The following is a 17,256-nucleotide window of genomic DNA, read 5'->3' as shown; positions in this document are numbered from 1 at the left end:
ATCTCTGACACTGTCCATGATATTTCTCCTCGCATTTATGTCCTTTCCTCAGGTATCAGAATATATTGATATGTTTATGAGGAACATCACAATCAATTCTCTTGTATCTCAAAGGATCAATGCAGCCGCTGGCACAAAATACTCAACAGGTGCTTTGGAATGAATGACCTGGGGCCTTATTGTCTTCATCTAGGAAATGAGGCTAAGATTACGTAGCCTGCAGAATGGATGTGAGGGTTAAATGGCCCAGTGTATATTAAGAATACAAAGCAGGCATATAATTTCTCTCAAAAAAGTTAACTTTCTTTTCCTCTTAATCCGGACTGGAGCAAGGAAGGATTCATCTATCTGTGAAAAGACCCACGAAGCCAGAGAGGCTAAAAAATGCTATGACAATCCCCTTGTGTTGCATTTTGAAGCACTTGTTTCTCAGAATTTAGCAGCATCTCAGTTTATTGCATCTATAATGGGCAGATGTCTGCTGGCAGTTAAGCAGCTTTTAGCAAAGGCAGTAATAAAGGTACAAAGCAGTAATATAAATGGCTACCATGTCTCTGCATTTGACAGAAACACAGCCAACAGCAGGTGTGTCACAGTTCTAAGCAGCTGTCACGCGCTACCTCAAAGTGCTGACTTTCACATTCTCAGGCTGAACACAGGCCTAGCGGTAGATTATCCAAAGATCACCAAAGTCCCCAGCCTGTCCTTCTGAGACCCCTGGAGCTTCAAGCTTCTCAAATGACTAGAATCTTCTTCCCTTACACTCTTCTTTAGACCATCAAGAGAAGCTGTGATCAAGGGTATCTCAGACCCCAACCTGGCAGAGTAATACTTAGGAAGGGTTCATGGACTATAGGACAATTTCCTGGGATCATACAATCCTGGGCCTGTGGAAAGGAGAACAGGAAGAGAAACAAGAAGAGGCTGAATCTGAGCAATGCTACGGTCATCACCAGAGATATAGCTGTGTGTCTTAACACAATTAAAAAATGGGCAGAAGACCTAAACTGACATTTCTCCAAAGAAGACATACAGATGGCCAAGAGGCACATGAAAAGATGCTCAACATCACTAATTATTAGAGAAGCGCAAATCAAAACTACAATGAGGTATCACCTCACACCAGTCAGAACAACCATCATCAAAAGTCTACAAACAATAAATGCTGGAGAGGGTGTAGAGAAAAGGGAACCCTCCTACACTGCTGGTGGGAATGTAAATTGGTACAGCCACTATGGAGAACAGTACGGAGCTTCCTTAAGAAACTAAAAACAAAGCTACCATATGATCCAGCAATCCCATTCCTAGGCATATATCTGGAGGTAAACATGGTTCAAAAGGGTACATGCACCCCAATGTTCATTGCAGCATTATTTACGATAGCCAAGACATGGAAGCAACCTATATGTCCATCAACAGAGGAATGGATAAAGGAGATGTGGTACATATATACAATGGAATATTACTCAGACATGAAAAATAGTGCCATTTGCAGAGACATGGACAGACCTAGAGACTGTCATACAGAGTGAAGTAAGTCAGAAAGAGGAAATCAAATATCATGTAATATTGTTTATATGTAGAATCTAGAAAAATAGTACAGGTGAACTTATTCGCAAAGCAGAAATAGAGACAAAGATGTAGAGAACAAACTTATGGATACCAAGGAGGTGGCGGGGTGGGATGAATGGGGAGATTGGGATTGACATATACACTACTGTGTATAAAACAGATAACTAATGAGAAGCTACTGTATAGCACAGGGAACTCTACTCAGTGCTCTGTTGTGACCTAAATGTGAAGGAAATCCAAAAAAGAGGGGATACATGTATACGTATAACTGATTCACTTTGCTCTACAGCAGAAACTAACACAACATTGTAAAGCAACTATACTCTGATAAAATTTTTTTTAAATGTGGTACATATATACAATGGAATATAACTCAGCCATTAAAAAGAATGAAATAATGCCATTTGCAGCAACTTAGATGGACCTGGAGATTATCATACTACGTAAAGTAAGTCAGACAGAGGAAGGCAAATATCATATGATATTGCTTATATACGGAATCTTAAAAAATGATACAAATCAGGCTTCCCTGGTGGTGCAGTGGTTGAGAGTCCGCCTGCCGATGCAGGGGACACGGGTTCATGCCCCGGTCCGGAAAGATCCCACATGCCGCAGAGCAGCTGGGCCCGTGAGCCATGGCCGCTGAGCCTGCGCATCCGGAGCCTGTGCTCCGCAACGGGAGAGGCCACAACAGTGAGAGGCCCACATACCGCAAAAAAAAAAAAAAATGATACAAATGAATTTATTTACAAAACAGACACAGACTCACAGACTTAGAGAAGGAACTTATGGTTACCGGGGGGAAGTGTGGGAGGGGAGGGACAGATTGGGAGTTTGGGATTGACATGTACACACTGCTATATTTAAAACAGATAACCAACAAGGACCTATTGTATAGCACAGGGAACTCTGCTCAATACTCTGTAATAACCTAAATGGGAAAAGAATTTGAAAAAGAATGGATACATGTATGTGTACAACTGAATCACTTTGCTGTACACCTGAAACTAACATAACATTGTTAATCAACTATACTCCAATATAAAATAAAAATTTAAAAAGCACCAATGGATAAGAAAAAATGGGGACATGTTGGTTTATGTTGATGAATTATGTATTTCTTGGGGGCCCTCTTTCTCTAATACATGTATTTACCCTTGAAAGGGGGTAAACAATGGACTGAAAAAGAGACAGTCTTTTAATGATCTTAAGAAATCCAAGGCTCTAGTCATTAATCCAGCCATTAAAACTTTTAAGTCACGGACCTGAAGTATTCCCAGTATATCGAGGTATTCGTATTCTTAGATGAATGAATCAGAGACGTGACAACTTCATCGCAGTGCTGATACGACTAAACTGAGCCTCCTAACCCAGACAGTACTGCAGACTGCAAGGAACAAGGGCTAGCATCCCTGCCCTGCCCTTCACCCACCTTTACCCCTCTACTCAGGATAAGGGAAGCCACTGCCAAGCTGATGACATTGGAGAATCACAGAGTTTTATAACTGGATGGGCCCTGAGAGAGCATAAAGCCCAATTGCCTCATTTTGTTTTTGCAGAACAGAGAGGCCAGAGGATCCAAGTAAGAATCTCAAGGTCACATATCTAAATAAAGGGCCTGGATGTTCCCTAGGGGAATAAGAGCAGAGCCTCAATGGCACTGGAACAAGGGAAAGCAACAAGCATTTTTATATTTGACCCTGGAAGCCAGGGTTTCTTTTGTTCCCACACCCGTGAGTCAGTCTGAGCAGACCCCAGTAGATCCAGAACTGGTTATAACGTGGTATATCACGTTGGACATATTTTGCTTTCTAATTGCTATCTCATTCTTTCCTATGATATTCCTGGATCATTGCCCTTGGTAGATTGCATTACAATTTGCAGATTATTAGACTGTGAGCTCAAGAATTGAAACTATGTCTTCTACAAATCTGTATCCTCACAACTTAGCTCACCAAGCTTGGTACAGAGAAAAGGAATGGAAATGTGAATGTTGAAGTTAATTCCAAAGAAGTATCACAGCTTCATTTCCTGCAATTTGAGGGACCAAAAGCCACTGAAACTAAAGCTACTTAAAATGTGTTGAATATTTAAACATTTTAATAATCTCACTTCAATACTCTGAGGAAAGCGCAAAATGAACTTGAGCTTTTCATAACATATGACATGCTACCTAGTTTTCCAAAGAAGAGATCGATGTAGGTTGACCTAGGATGATAGTAGTGGAGAGGGAGAGAAGTCAACAGATGCAGGATGGGTTTCAATAAGGAGACGACAGGAACTTGCTGAGACAGACTGAATGAGACGGGAGAAGAAAAATCGAGGAAAATGCCAAGGACACTGGTGATGCCATTTACTGAGATGGGAAAAACTAAAAGTAAAAAAAGAAAAGAAAAAAAGTCTAAGGCAGTGAGGAAGCACTGAAGATTTCTATTTTTCAATGTTATGATTAAGATATCTATCAGATATCCAAATGAAGATGTCAAGCAGACAACTGGATATAGAAATCTTGGGTTCCAGAGAGAGTTCGAGGCTAGAGAGACTGATTTGGGAATCACTGACATTAGATAACCTTTGACACCATGGCAGTGGATGAGGGCACAAGGGGCAAAGTGCAGACCAGGAGGAGACCCAGGACAGAGGACTGGGACCCTCCCTCCAACATTCAATAACCTCGTAGTATGTGTATAGCACAGTACTGGAGACTGTGGGAAAACAAAAATACCTAACGCACTGTTTTTCCTTCAATGACCTTATAATCCAACCCCTTTCATATATAAGAGGAGGAAAGGCTACTCAATGTAATGGAAAGTACAGTGGATTAGGAGTCAGGATCCATGAATTTTAACCATTCCACAGCTGCTCCAAGTTAAAGTGACATTAACTTCTCAGGGCTTCCAATTGCTCCCTTGCTGAAATAAGGATTAGGTACAGGTAACATCAACTGAATCTGCCAGGCCTGCTATGTCCTGATGTCTTGATTTCCATGGGGCATCCAAATGACACACTCTCGCCTCCTCTAAAGTCAGTGTCTCACCCTCCCCAGCAGGATGTACCTCTGCCCCAGGAGCACACAGCAGCCATCAGAGGGGCTGGCTGAAAGCGAAGTCCCCAAGCAGCTGCTGCCTGCAAGCCTTTCCTGCTGGAACAGGGTCATTTGAGAGAACTCATAATATCTGCATTCTTGGTTTTCAGCTGGTGTTTATGTCAGATAAATGGAATCCCGGGGACCAGTGAGAAGAGCAGATTTACCCTCTCTATCACATTTTCTTGGTCCTACAATTTAATATTCTCAAAGGCATCCAATTTCCATGACCCCAGGAAATATTTTTGTTTATCACACAGAAGTAGTCCATGTGGCTAGGCATCTATATCAGGACATGGCCTTATGGATCAGGGTACCCCAAGCTTCACCATGAAAGAACACTAAGAAAATGGTTCAGTAACATTATATATTTACATATTAGGTGATCCTTCATATCTATTCTAGGTGACTGCCCACCTGGACAGAGCTGACTGTAGAAGAATAGACAGATGAACTAAACTGGGCCAATCGGGTTCTCTTTTTGGAAAATGTAAACTGTGAATGGAAAACTCCAGAACCCGTAGGTCAAGAGAGATGCATCACTTCAATCACAGTGCCTTGGGATCCCCAGAGCTGTTCTGCTTCCCTTTTCAAGATGTAATTGGTGAGATCATCATTTGATCAATAGCTCTCTAGGTAATCATGCAATATGTCTTCTTCCTTTACTCTGTTAGCCACTGTCAATTCTGTAGCTTGCAACCAAAAGAACCTTACCTAGTCAGTATCACTGTCCCCATTTTACAGATAAGGAAACTGAGACTTGGACAAAATAAAAAATTTGTTGTATATTACCTACTTACTGACAGAACCAACTCAGGAACCAAGGTCCATCTGACTAAAATTCATGCCATTAACCACTAGGCCATCCTGACTCTTAAGTGCTATAGTGTAGGTTATTTTTGTCATAGGGATGAACCTGTGCTGAGTCCTATTTTATTTCTTGCTAAACAAATGATGGCATACACTCAGGAAAAGCCATCTAGTGAAGGGGATAGAATCTGCAGTGGCCTCAAACTGAAGTTTGATGGTCCACAAATAAATTAAACCCATAGCCTTGCCTATTGACACTTGGTCCCCACTAATTGAACTAAGCAGTTTGGCTACACTAACAAGGAGAAGATGCCTCTGTTGTCCCAAGTCAACTGATCATATCATCTTAGATAAGACAGAATGTTTCCTCTACACAATAGGATTTTAAAAATGCCAGGCAATCTTCCAGCAGAGTAAAGCATTTCAACCAAACAAATTGGCATGAAGTAGCTAAGCAGACCTTAGCTTTTTTAGGTCATGGAGATGTCTCTCCCACATCAATATGATTAACAAATAACAAACCAGAACAGCTACAGCTGAACAACTGGAATGGGTAGATCTATCTACATCTCCTTAGAACAGTATCAGATCATGGTGAAAAAAACATCTAAATACAACATCAAGCCAAGTGTTATATGTCAAAATTTAGAGTTGCACATCTTCACAGGCAGTAGAAGCACTCTTGTGAGGGTACAAGCAAGAGACACTCATTTTTGGGTTTTGTTTTTTGTTTTGTTTTTTTGGGGGGGTACGTGGGCCTCTCACTGTTGTGGCCTCTCCCATTGTGGAGCACAGGCTCTGGATGCGCAGGCTCAGCAGCCATGGCTCATGGGCCCAGCCGCTCCATGACAGGTGGGATCCTCCTGGACTGGGGCACGAACCCATGTCCCCTGCATCGGCAGGCAGACTCTCAACCACTGTGCCACCAGGGAGGCCCGAGACATCCATTTTTACTATCAGAGAAAGACACTCATGCAAATTAACCTTAGTCTCATGTACTCATATATTTCCTAGTTTCCTTGCCTTATTCCCTTGTCTTTGGCTGACACCTTTAACCTGGAAATTGTACCTCAGACTGATGTGCTTGCTCACTTTGCTTGGGTTCTTGGGCTATTTTGATCCAGTGTCTGACCTGAGCCATCCCTGACTCTGCTTTGTCTCTGAATACCAGTTTTCAGCAACCCACCTATGCTTTCTCCATTTTATAGAAACAAGTGTCTCTTTCAAACACTACCATTCCCGTTGTGCGGCTAGTGATACCAAGGGATGGATACTACTATGAAGCCCAAGTATAGGACACAGTTGGGGCTAGATGGGACACACTGCCTTAGGAACTGTCTTAGTCTTATCACATTTGGTACAAATGATCAATTCTAGGCTTAGGGTTAATGCTTCTAGAAAAAAATTAGAGAATGGTAAACTGAGTTGTTGATGGTGTTATGGTGCGTGGGGCAGCATTCCTTGACATAGGGGATCACGCTCTTGCATAAAGAATGTTAATGCTCTTCCTTTACCACTCTTCAGAAGTGCCTATAATAGATACTGAGGGTCAGAGGTAGAGAGAGGCCATAGTTTTATTATTAATAGCAGACAAGAAAATCTAAGAAACCTCAGGTCCCCTTTTCCCAACCATCACTCACCCAATGCAGGCATGGCCTCTCCCATCTGTCTGCCCTGCTATTCCCCTAAAAGATCAGGCATGACATCTACCAAGCGTTAGCACAGTTCCCACCTTTCCTTGTCCAGTAGGACTATACATACACCCCTTGATCAAAACCAGAAGCTGTGTCAGTTTTTTTTTTTTTTTGCATTGCCAGCATCTAATACAGTGCCTGGAACAAACTAGGGTTTCAATAAATGTCTGCTGCATGTATGAAAAATGAACAAAAGTCAAAAGCATCTCCACTGACGAATCAGTTTCAATAAAGAAAAACAGTGCCATAGGGAAACGATTTTCTTTGCCAGCAAAGTAGAGTCCTATCATTTTTACACTCCACTGATTCATTCTGAACATGGTGTCAGGAACAATACAGGGCCAAAAAACAATTAGCGGGGGAACAAAACAATCAGTTGAACCATCTGGGATTTGAGCGACATGTAGATTAAATGTCTTAAATTTTCCAGGCTCCTTCTCATTTGGCCACAATGGATGATTCTTTTTTTTTTTTTTTTTTTAAAGTTTATTTATTTATTTTTTAAATTAGTTTCTGCTTTATAACAAAGTGAATCAGTCATACATATACATCTGTTCCCACATCCCTTCCCTCATGCATCTCCCTCCCTCCCACCCTCCCCATCCCACCCCTCCAGGCGGTCACAAAGCACCGAGCTGATCTCCCTGTGCTCTGCGGCTGCTTCCCACTATCTATCTACCTGACGTTTGGTAGTGTATACACGTCCATGCCTCTCTTTCGCCTTGTCACAGCCCACCCTTCCCCCTCCCCATATCCTCAAGTCCATTCTCAAGTAGGTCTGCGTCTTCATTCCCGTTTTGCCCCTAGGTTCTTCATGACATTTTTTTTTTAAATTCCGTATATATGTGTTAGCATACGGTATTTGTCTTTCTCTTTCTGACTAACTTCACTCTGTATGACAGACTCTAGGTCTATCCACCTCATTACAAATAGCTCAGTTTCGTTTCTTTTTATGGCTGAGTAATATTCCATTGTATATATGTGCCACATCTTCTTTATCCATTCATCCGATGATGGACACTTAGGTTGTTTCCAGCTCCGGGCTATTGTGAATAGAGCTGCAATGAACATTTTGGTATTTGGATGATTCTTGGCTGCACTGTACCAGGAATAATTGTCCCTCAAATATTCCCAATCAGCTGCCTTTTAATGACTAGTCAGAAGTGACAACGTAAAAGGTGCAGTGACTTTCACTGGACTTGGCAACTCTTGGACCAACTCCCATTGATTTGCCCTTGGAAGAGCTGATCTCAGGGACACCTTGCTCAGCTGTCTCCAGTCACTGCTTGTCTTCAGTAACCACAAGGCCCTTGAGTTGGAAAGATACCCAGGAGAAAGAAGTGAGATGTCTGAAGGGACCTTCAGTTCTTACACTACCTTCCTAGACAGTGGATGATCCACAATTTCCTGGCTTATATCAAAATGGTCTCATGCATCCCAGAGGTCGAATGACTTTTCTATCTCCCCAAACCAGCAACCAGGATAGTCTACCCTAAAAAGAGATTTGGAAAGAGTTCAGGAGCTTGACAGACTGGCCAGCCAAATGAGACCCACTTCTGTGCCGGATGGCTGCCTCGCCATCTTAGTTCATGTTCTGGGGTGGCTGCTTTGAAAATTCAGTGAATCTGAATTTCACTTCTATGAGCCCCCAAAAAAGCTCCTTTTCCTTTACTCCAATATCCTGTGTCCTCCTTTTGGTCCAGCTGTAGGGAAGGTTTGCAGTTCTCTTGAAATATACTTTAACTAGCAATATGGTTGACCTCACAAAAATGACTCCTTGAAAATCCTTGACTGGTTATCCAAGCATGTTCCAGGATCCCTCCTTATCACCAGACTTCTGATACCTGGACAATTCTGGCCACTGGTAGTCTTTAAGGGTGAGACCCTGCATGTCCCTCTCCTCAGGAAAGTCTTCACTAAATTTCCATGTCCCCCTAGTGGTCCAGCCCATGCTGCTGCCTTGTATCATTTTATTACTGCTTCTTATATAGATGTGTCAACCCCTCAGCTAAAGAAATGATAAGCTTCTGTAGACAGAAATTATCTCTACTACAGACACAGTATCCTCAAAGCCCTAGAACTACGCCCTCAGCAAAACTTGATAACTATGTAAATTATCCTTTCATACAAAATAGAGACTGACAACTCATGGACAGCCAGCCAGATTCTGTGTGCTTGGCATATAAAACAATTAACCAAGCTGCAATCTGGATGTGGCTTATAGACTAGGATCTCCTTGTCTTGACGTTGTCTCTTTGCTTACCTTTATCTCTGCCCTTTACCCAAACTGTAAATTCAGTGCAAGTGTAAGATCCTAAAGCAGTAGAGAGAAAGGGGCTTCCCCCAGCATCCTGGCCTGTTGTAAATGGTCAGCCCCCACTCTTTGTGCCCCAACTCTTCAGCTACCTCTCACACCCTTCCCCCACCTCACTACACACTCCATTCTGTTACGGACTTTGTTTGGTTCCTCAACTGTGCCATGGTCTCTTTTGATTTTTTTTTAGAGGAGATATTTTTTTAAGTTTTTTTTTCCTTGATGTGGACCATTTTTAAAGTCTTTATTGAATTTGTTACAATACTGCTTCTGTTGCTTATGTTTTGGTTTTTTTGGCTGCGAGGCATGTGGGATTTTAGCTCCCCGACCAGGGATCGAACCCATATCCCCTGCATTGGAAGGTGAAGTCTCAACCACTGGATCACCAGGGAAGTCCCGGTGTGCCATGGTCTCTTACCTCTTGGCACATGTTGCCCTCATGTAAAAGACACCCGGCTTCCTCCCACCTCGTTGCCAAGCTAACTCTTACTTATATTTCAAGTCTCAACCTATATATTTCTTTCTTGAAGCTTTCTATGAACCTCTACAGTATGTTGGGTCCCCTTGCAAAGGCCTCCCAAACTTCTCTGTGCTTTTCCTTTAATGATGTTGATGACAATAATTATGACTGTAACAATCACTAACATTTACTAAATGCTTTCCATAGTCCAGGAACCTACTGACTCACTTAATCCTCATTAATATCCTGTGAGGTAGGTACCTAATTATCTCCATTTTGCAAATGAGGAAATCAAGTCTCAAAGATATTATCTTAAGAAAGTTTGTATCGCTCCATGAGGGCCACATCTCTCACCGAGTCTGGCCCCAGAATTCATGTTCTTAACCAACACATAACACTGCTTCTTATAAAACTCAACATGACTGTGATTATTTAACAGCTAAGTATTCCACTAGGCAGCAAGCTCCACAGAATAGGGCTGGGGCTATTTTGTTCAACAGTGTATTTCTAAAGCCGAATCCAAGAGCTAGCACAAAGAAAGCATCAAAAAGCATGAGTTAAATGAACAAAGGAAACAGCCAGTTGGTGAGCCCATCCCGAATCCCAAAAGAATTCACCTTCTCAAATAGATGTCTAACACTTAATCAAGAAAGTAGCATGATCATGGTACTATTTACTCTAAAGTTTCCCTCTCCACAACCCAACCCTAGCCAAACAAATCCAAGAATCCAGAACTAGAAAGAGTTTGATCTGGAAAGCAGTGAACCCAAGAAAATTCTTCTCCAGAAGAATGCAAGCACAGGGAGGTCCAAAGGGAGAGCCTGTAGTAGCAAAGGAAGCACAGGCAGGTGTATCCAGGGACACAGCTGCAGCACGTCACCCCCACTCAGACCCAGTGTGCCACTACGAGGGCCTACTCACCCCTCTCGCAGGTTCGGCCCCAGTAGCCGGTGCCCGTGCAGTCGCAGATGAAGCGGTTCCAGCCATCTTTGCACACGGCGTTGTTCTTGCAGGGGTAGCTGTCACACTGCTTAGCGCTCATCCGTGAGCAGGAGGACTTGACGCCCGCAGCATTCTGCATCTCCGCCAGCTGCCGGATGTTCTTGCTGCGCCCGTCAATGAACAGGTCGCGGATGCAGCCCACGTAGCCGTAGTTGAGCATGGCGGTCCAGAGCTCAGTGGGGAGGATGAGGCCAGCACGGTGCTCTGGCAGCCCGCCCAGGTACATGTCCCCCTCCAGGTCCAGGATCTCGCTCTCCCCACTAGCGGTGAACGGCGTGCGCCTGCTGTTCACTGATATGGTACCTGGGATGGGAGGACAGAAACAAAGTGAGCTAACAGCCCTCTTGGCATCACAGGTGAGGCTGCCAGTTGATGAACCAAACGAAAGGAGCCTAGCAGGTGAGATGGGAGACCACTGTTGCCTGGCCAGAAAGGAACAATGTAAGCAAGGGAACGAAATGCCGCAAAATGGTAAAAAGGACAATGTACGCCATTTGGTTCCAATCCCTGCGAGCTAAGACAGCCTGGCTCAGAGGAATCTCAGGGGCCTAGCACCTAGTATGATTATCTTTTTTTCTACCTAAAAGTCTTGGCTGAGAGGTTGCACATCATACAGGTTGACAACAGCACAGACCGTGCTTGTGTTTAAATCCCAGCCCCGCTACGTACTAGCTGGATAACATTGAAGAAGTGACTTCTCTTTCCTGGTCCTCAATTTCCTTATCTGTAAAATGGGAAAAGAACTGTCCCCACCTCACAGGTTGGTGTGATAAGTAAATGAGCTCATAGATGTAAGGTGCTTCTTACTCTGTACCGGGGACAGAGGCTGTAGGTCCTGCCTGAGTCTTCATCACTGGCTCACCATCACCAGAAGGATGGAACCTGCTCTTATCTCTCTCTCTCCATGAGCTGATACCCTCTGTACTGGCCTTAGCTACCAGCCCTGCCAGGGGACATTTTCGACATTCATTGCCTTTGATAAATTTTAATGGGAATGTGTTTCTTTCTTTCTTTTTCTTTTTCTTGACTATAAATCAAATATTTTATTTTTTTCATGTTTTTAACACCTTTATTGGAGTATAATTGCTTTACAATGTTGTGTTAGTTTCTGCTGTACAACAAAGTGAATCAGCTATATGTATACACATATCCCCATGGCCCTTCCCTCTTGCATCTCCCTCCCATCCTCCCTATGCCACCCCTCTAAGTGGTCACAAAGCACAGAGCAGATCTCCCTGTGCTATGCAGCTGCTTCACACTAGCTATCTATTTTACGTTTGGTAGTGTATATATGTCAGTGCTAATCTCTCACTTCATCCCAGTTTACCCTTCCCCCTCCCCGTGTCCTCAAGTCCATTCTCTACGTCGGCGTCTCTATTCCTGTCCTGCCCCTAGGTTCTTCAGAACCATTTCTTTTTTAGATTCCATATATATGTGTTAGTATACGGTATTTGTTTTTCTCTTTCTGACTTACTTCTCTCTGTATGACAGACTCTAGCTCCATCAACCTCACTACAAATAACTCAATTTTACTCCTTTTTATGGCTGAGTAATATTCCATTGTGTATATGGGTCACATCTTCTTTACCCATTCATTTGTCAATGGACATTTTAGGTTGCTTCCATCTCCTGGCTATTGTAAATAGTGCTGCAATGAACAATGTGGTACATGACTCTTTTTAAATTATGGTTTTCTCAGGGTATATGCCCAACAGTGGGATTGCTGGATCTTATAGTAATTCTATTTTTAGTTTTTAAAGGAACCTCCATACTGTTCTCCATAGGGGCTGTATCAATTTACATTCCCACCAACAGTGCAAGAGGTTTCCCTTTTCTCCACACCCTCTTCAGCATTTATTGTTTGTAGATTTTTTGATGACGGCCATTCTGACCGGCGTGAGGTGATACCTCACTATAGTTCTGATTTGCATTTCTCTAATGATTAGTGACGTTGAGCATCCTTTCATGGGTTTGTTGCCAATCTGTATATCTTCTTTGGAGAAATGTCTATTTAGATCTTCTGCCCATTTTTGGATTGGGTTGTTTGTTTCTTTGATTTTGAGCTCCATGAGCTGCTTGTAAATTTTGGAGATTAATCCTTTGTCAGTTGCTTCATTTGCAAATATTTTCTCCCATTCTGAGGGTTGTCTTTTGGTTTTGTTTATGGTTTCCTTTGCTCTGCAAAAGGTTTTAAGTTTCATTAGGGCCCGTTTGTTTATTTTTGTTTTTATTCCCATTTCTCTAGGAGGTGGGTCAAAAAGGATCTTGCTGTGATTTATGTCATAGAGTGTTCTGCCTATGTTTTCCTCTAAGAGTTTGACAGTTTCTGGCCTTACATTTAGGTCTTTAATCCATTTTGAGTTTATTTTTGTATATGGTGTTAGGGAGTATCCTAATTTCATTCTTTTACATGTAGCTGTGCAGTTTTCTCAGTACCACTTACTGAAGAGGTTGTCTTTTCTCCACTGCATATTCTTGCCACCTTTAACAAAGATAAGGTGACCACAGGTGCATGGACTTATCTCTGGGCTTTCTATCCTGTTACATTGATCTCTATTTCTATTTTTGTGCCAGTACTGAACTGTCTTGATTACTATAGCTTTGTAGTTTAGTCTGAAGTCAGGGAGTCTGATTCCTCCAGCTCTGTTTTTCTTTCTCAGGATTGCTTTGGCTATTCAGGTCTTTTGTGTTTCCATACAAATTGTGATTTTTTTTGCTTTAGTTCTGTGAAAAATGCCATTGGTAGTTTGATAGGGATTGCATTGAATCTGTAGATTGCTTTGGGTAGTAGAGTCATTTTCACAATGTTGATTCTTCCAATCCAAGAACATGATATATCTCTCCATCTGTTTGTAACATCTTTCATTTCTTTCACAGTGTCTTATAGTCTTCTGAGTACAGGTCTTTTGTCTCCTTAGGTAGGTTTATTCCTAGGTATTTTATTTTTTTGTTGCAGTGGAAAATGGGAGTGTTTCCTTAATTTCTCTTTCAGATTTTTCATCGTTAGTGTATAGGAATGCAAGAGATTTCTGTGCATTAATTTTGTATCCTGCTACTTTACCAAATTCATTGATTACCTCTTGTAGTTTTCTGGTGGCATCTTTAGGATCCTCTATGTATATAGTATCATGTCATCTGCAAACAGTGACAGCTTTACTTCTTCTTTTCTTATTTGGATTCCTTTTATTCTTTTTCTTCTCTGTTTGCTGTGGCTAAAACTTCCAAAACTATGTTGAATAATAGTGGTGAGAGTGGGTGACCTTGTCTTGTTCCTGATCTTAGAGGAAATGCTTTCAGTTTTTTACCATTGAGAACGATGTTGGCTGTGGGTTTGTCATATATGGCCTTTATTATGTTGAGGTAGGTTCCCTCTATGCCTATGTTCTGGAGGGTTTTTATCATAAATGGCTGTTGAATTTTGTCGAAAGCTTTTTCTGCATCTACTGAGATTATCATATGGTTTTTATCCTTCAGTTTGATAATGAGATTGATTTGTGTATATTGAAGAATCCTTGCATTCCTGGGATAAATCCCACTTGATCATGGTGTATGAACCTTTTAATGTGCTGTTGGATTCTGTCTGCTAGTATTTTGTTGACGACTTTTGCATCTATGTTCATCAGTGATATTGGCCTGTAGTTTTCTTTCTTTGTGACATCTCTGTCTGGTTTTGGTATCAGGGTGATGATGGCTTCATAGAATGAGTTTGGGAGTGTTCCTCCCTCTGCTATATTTTGGAAGAGTTTGCAAAGGATAGGTGTTAGCTCTTCTCTAAATGTTTGATAGAATTTGCCTGTGAAGCCATCTGGTCCTGGGCTTTCGTTTGTTGGAAGATTTTTCCTTTTTTTTTTTCTCTCTTTTTTTTTTTTGTAATACTCGGGCTTCTCACTGTTGTGGCCTCTGCCATTGCAGAGCACAGCCTCTGGACACGCAGGCTCAGCAGCCATGGATCACGGGCCCAGCCGCTCTGCAGCACGTGGGATCCTCCCAGACCGGGGCACGAACCCTTGTCCCCTGTATCGGCAGGCAGACTCTCAACCACTGCACCACCAGGGAAGCCCTGTTGAAAGATTTTTAATGACAGTTTCAATTTCACTGCTTGTGATTGGTCTGTTTATATATTCTATTTTTTCCTGGTTCAGTCTCAGAAGGCTATGCTTTTCTAAGAATTTCTCCATTTCTTCCAGGTTGTCCATTTTATTGGCATCTATTTGCTTGTAGTAATCTCTCATGATGCTTTGTATTTCTGGAGTGTCAGTTCTTACTTCTCCTTTTTAATTTCTCATTCTGTTGAGTCTTCTCCCTTTTCTTCCTGATGAGTCTGGCTAACGGTTTATCAATTTTGTTTATCTTCTCAAAGAACCAGCTTTTAGTTTTATTGATCTTTGCTATTGTTTCCTTCATTTCTTTTTCATTTATTTCTGATCTGATCTGTATGATTTCTTTCCTTCTGCTAACTTTGGGGTTTTTTTGTTCTTCTTTCTCTAATTGCTTTAGATGTAAGGTTAGGTTCTTTATTTAAGATGTTTCTTGTTTCTTGAGGTAGGATTGTATTGCTATAAACTTGCCTCTTTGAACTGCTTTTGCTGCATCCCATAGGTTTTGGGTTGCCATGTTTTCATTGTCATTTGTTTCTATGTATTTTTTCATTTCCTCTTTGATTTCTTCAGTGATCTCTTGGTTATTTAGTAGCGTATTGTTTAGCCTCCATGTGTTTGTATTTTTTACAGTTTTTGTTTTTCCTGTAATTGATATCTAGTCTCATAGCGGTATGCTCAGAAAAGATACTTGATATGATTTCTATTTTCTTAAATTTACCAAGGCTTGATTTGTGACCCAAGATATGATCTATCCTGGAGAATGCTCCATGAGCACTTGAGAAGAAACTGTATTCTGTTGTTTTTGGATGGAATGTCCTATGAATATCAATTAAGTCCATCTTGTTTAACGTGTACTTTAAAGCTTGTGTTTCCCTATTTATTTTCATTTTGGATGATCTGCCCATTGGTGAAACTGGGGTGTTAAAAGTCCCCTACTATGATTCTGTTACTGTCGATTTCCCCTTTTATGGCTGTTAGCATTTGCCTTGTGTAGTGAGGTGCTCCCATGCTGGGTGCATAAATATTTACAATTGTTATATCTTCCTCTTGGATTGATCCCTTGATCATTATGTAGTGTCCTTCTTTGTCTCATGCAATAGTCTTTATTTTAAAGTCTATTTTGTCTGATATGAGAATTGTTACTCCAGCGTTCTTTTGATTTCCATTTGCATGGAATATCTCTTTCCATCCCCTCACTTTCAGTCTGTATGTGTCCCTAGGTCTGAAGTGTGTCTCTTGTACACAGCATATATGCGGGTCTTGTTTTTGTATCCATTCAGCCAGTCTGTGTCTTTTGGTTAGAGCATTTAATCCATTTACATTTAAGGTAATTATCGATATGTATGTTCCTGTTAGCATTTTCTTAATTGTTTTGGGTTTGTTATTGTAGGTCTTTTCCTTCTCTTGTGTTTCCTGCCTAGAGAAGTTCCTTTAGCATTTGTTGTAAAGCTTGTTTGGTGGTGCTGAATTCTCTTAGCTTTTGCTTGTCTGTAAAGGTTTTCATTTCTCTGTCGAATCTGAATGAGATCCTTGCTGGGTAGAGTGATCTTGGTTGTAGGTTTTTCATTTTCATCACTTTAAATATGTCCTGCCGCTCCCTTCTGGCTTACAGATTTTCTGCTGAAAGATCAGCTGTTAACCTTATGGCGCTTCCCTTGTATGTTATTTGTTGTTTTTCCCTTGCTGCTTTTAATATTGTTTCTTTGTATTCAATTTTTGATAGTTTGATTAATATGTGTCTTGGTGTGTTTCTCCATGGATTTATCCTGTATGGGACTCTCTGCACTTCCTGGACTTGATTGACTATTTCCTTTCCCATGTTAGGGAAGTTTTCAATTATAATCTCTTCAAATATTTTCTCAGACCCTTTCTTTTTCTCTTCTTCTTCTAGGACCCCTGTAATTAGAGTGTTGGTGCATTTAATGTTGTCCCAGAGGTCCCTGAGACTGTCCTCAATTCTTTTCATTCTTTTTTCTTTATTCTGCTGTGGCAGTTATTTCCACCATTTTATCTTCCAGGTCACTTATCCATTTTCTGCCTCAGTTATTCTGCTATTGATTCCTTCTAGAGATTTTTAAATTTCATTTATTGTGTTGTTCATCATTGTTTGCTCTCTCTTTAGTTCTAGGTCCTTGTTAAACACTTCTTGTATTTTCTCCATTCTATTTCCAAGATTTTGGATCATCTTTACTATCATTACTCTGAATTCTTTTTCAGGT

General features: G+C 41.4%; 1 protein-coding gene across 14 annotated transcripts in view; it reads right to left on the bottom strand.

Annotated features, from left to right (window-relative positions):
* NRXN3 (neurexin 3) overlaps positions 1 to 17,256 on the bottom strand; it is a gene marked incomplete at both ends in the record, with an annotated part of 1,611,783 nt that overhangs the window by 1,128,731 nt on the left and 465,796 nt on the right. For all 14 annotated transcript variants that reach the window (XM_081229994.1, XM_081230007.1, XM_081230004.1 and 11 more), the window contains one exon: positions 10,857 to 11,240. In XM_081229994.1, coding sequence (XP_081086120.1) covers positions 10,857 to 11,240 — 384 coding nt within the window. The remainder of the gene's footprint in view (positions 1 to 10,856; positions 11,241 to 17,256) is intronic.

Source organism: Mesoplodon bidens (assembly GCF_964165515.1).
Source record: "Mesoplodon bidens genome assembly, chromosome: 3".
Lineage (NCBI taxonomy): Eukaryota > Metazoa > Chordata > Mammalia > Artiodactyla > Ziphiidae > Mesoplodon > Mesoplodon bidens.
This window is presented reverse-complemented; position numbering and strand designations above follow the sequence as displayed.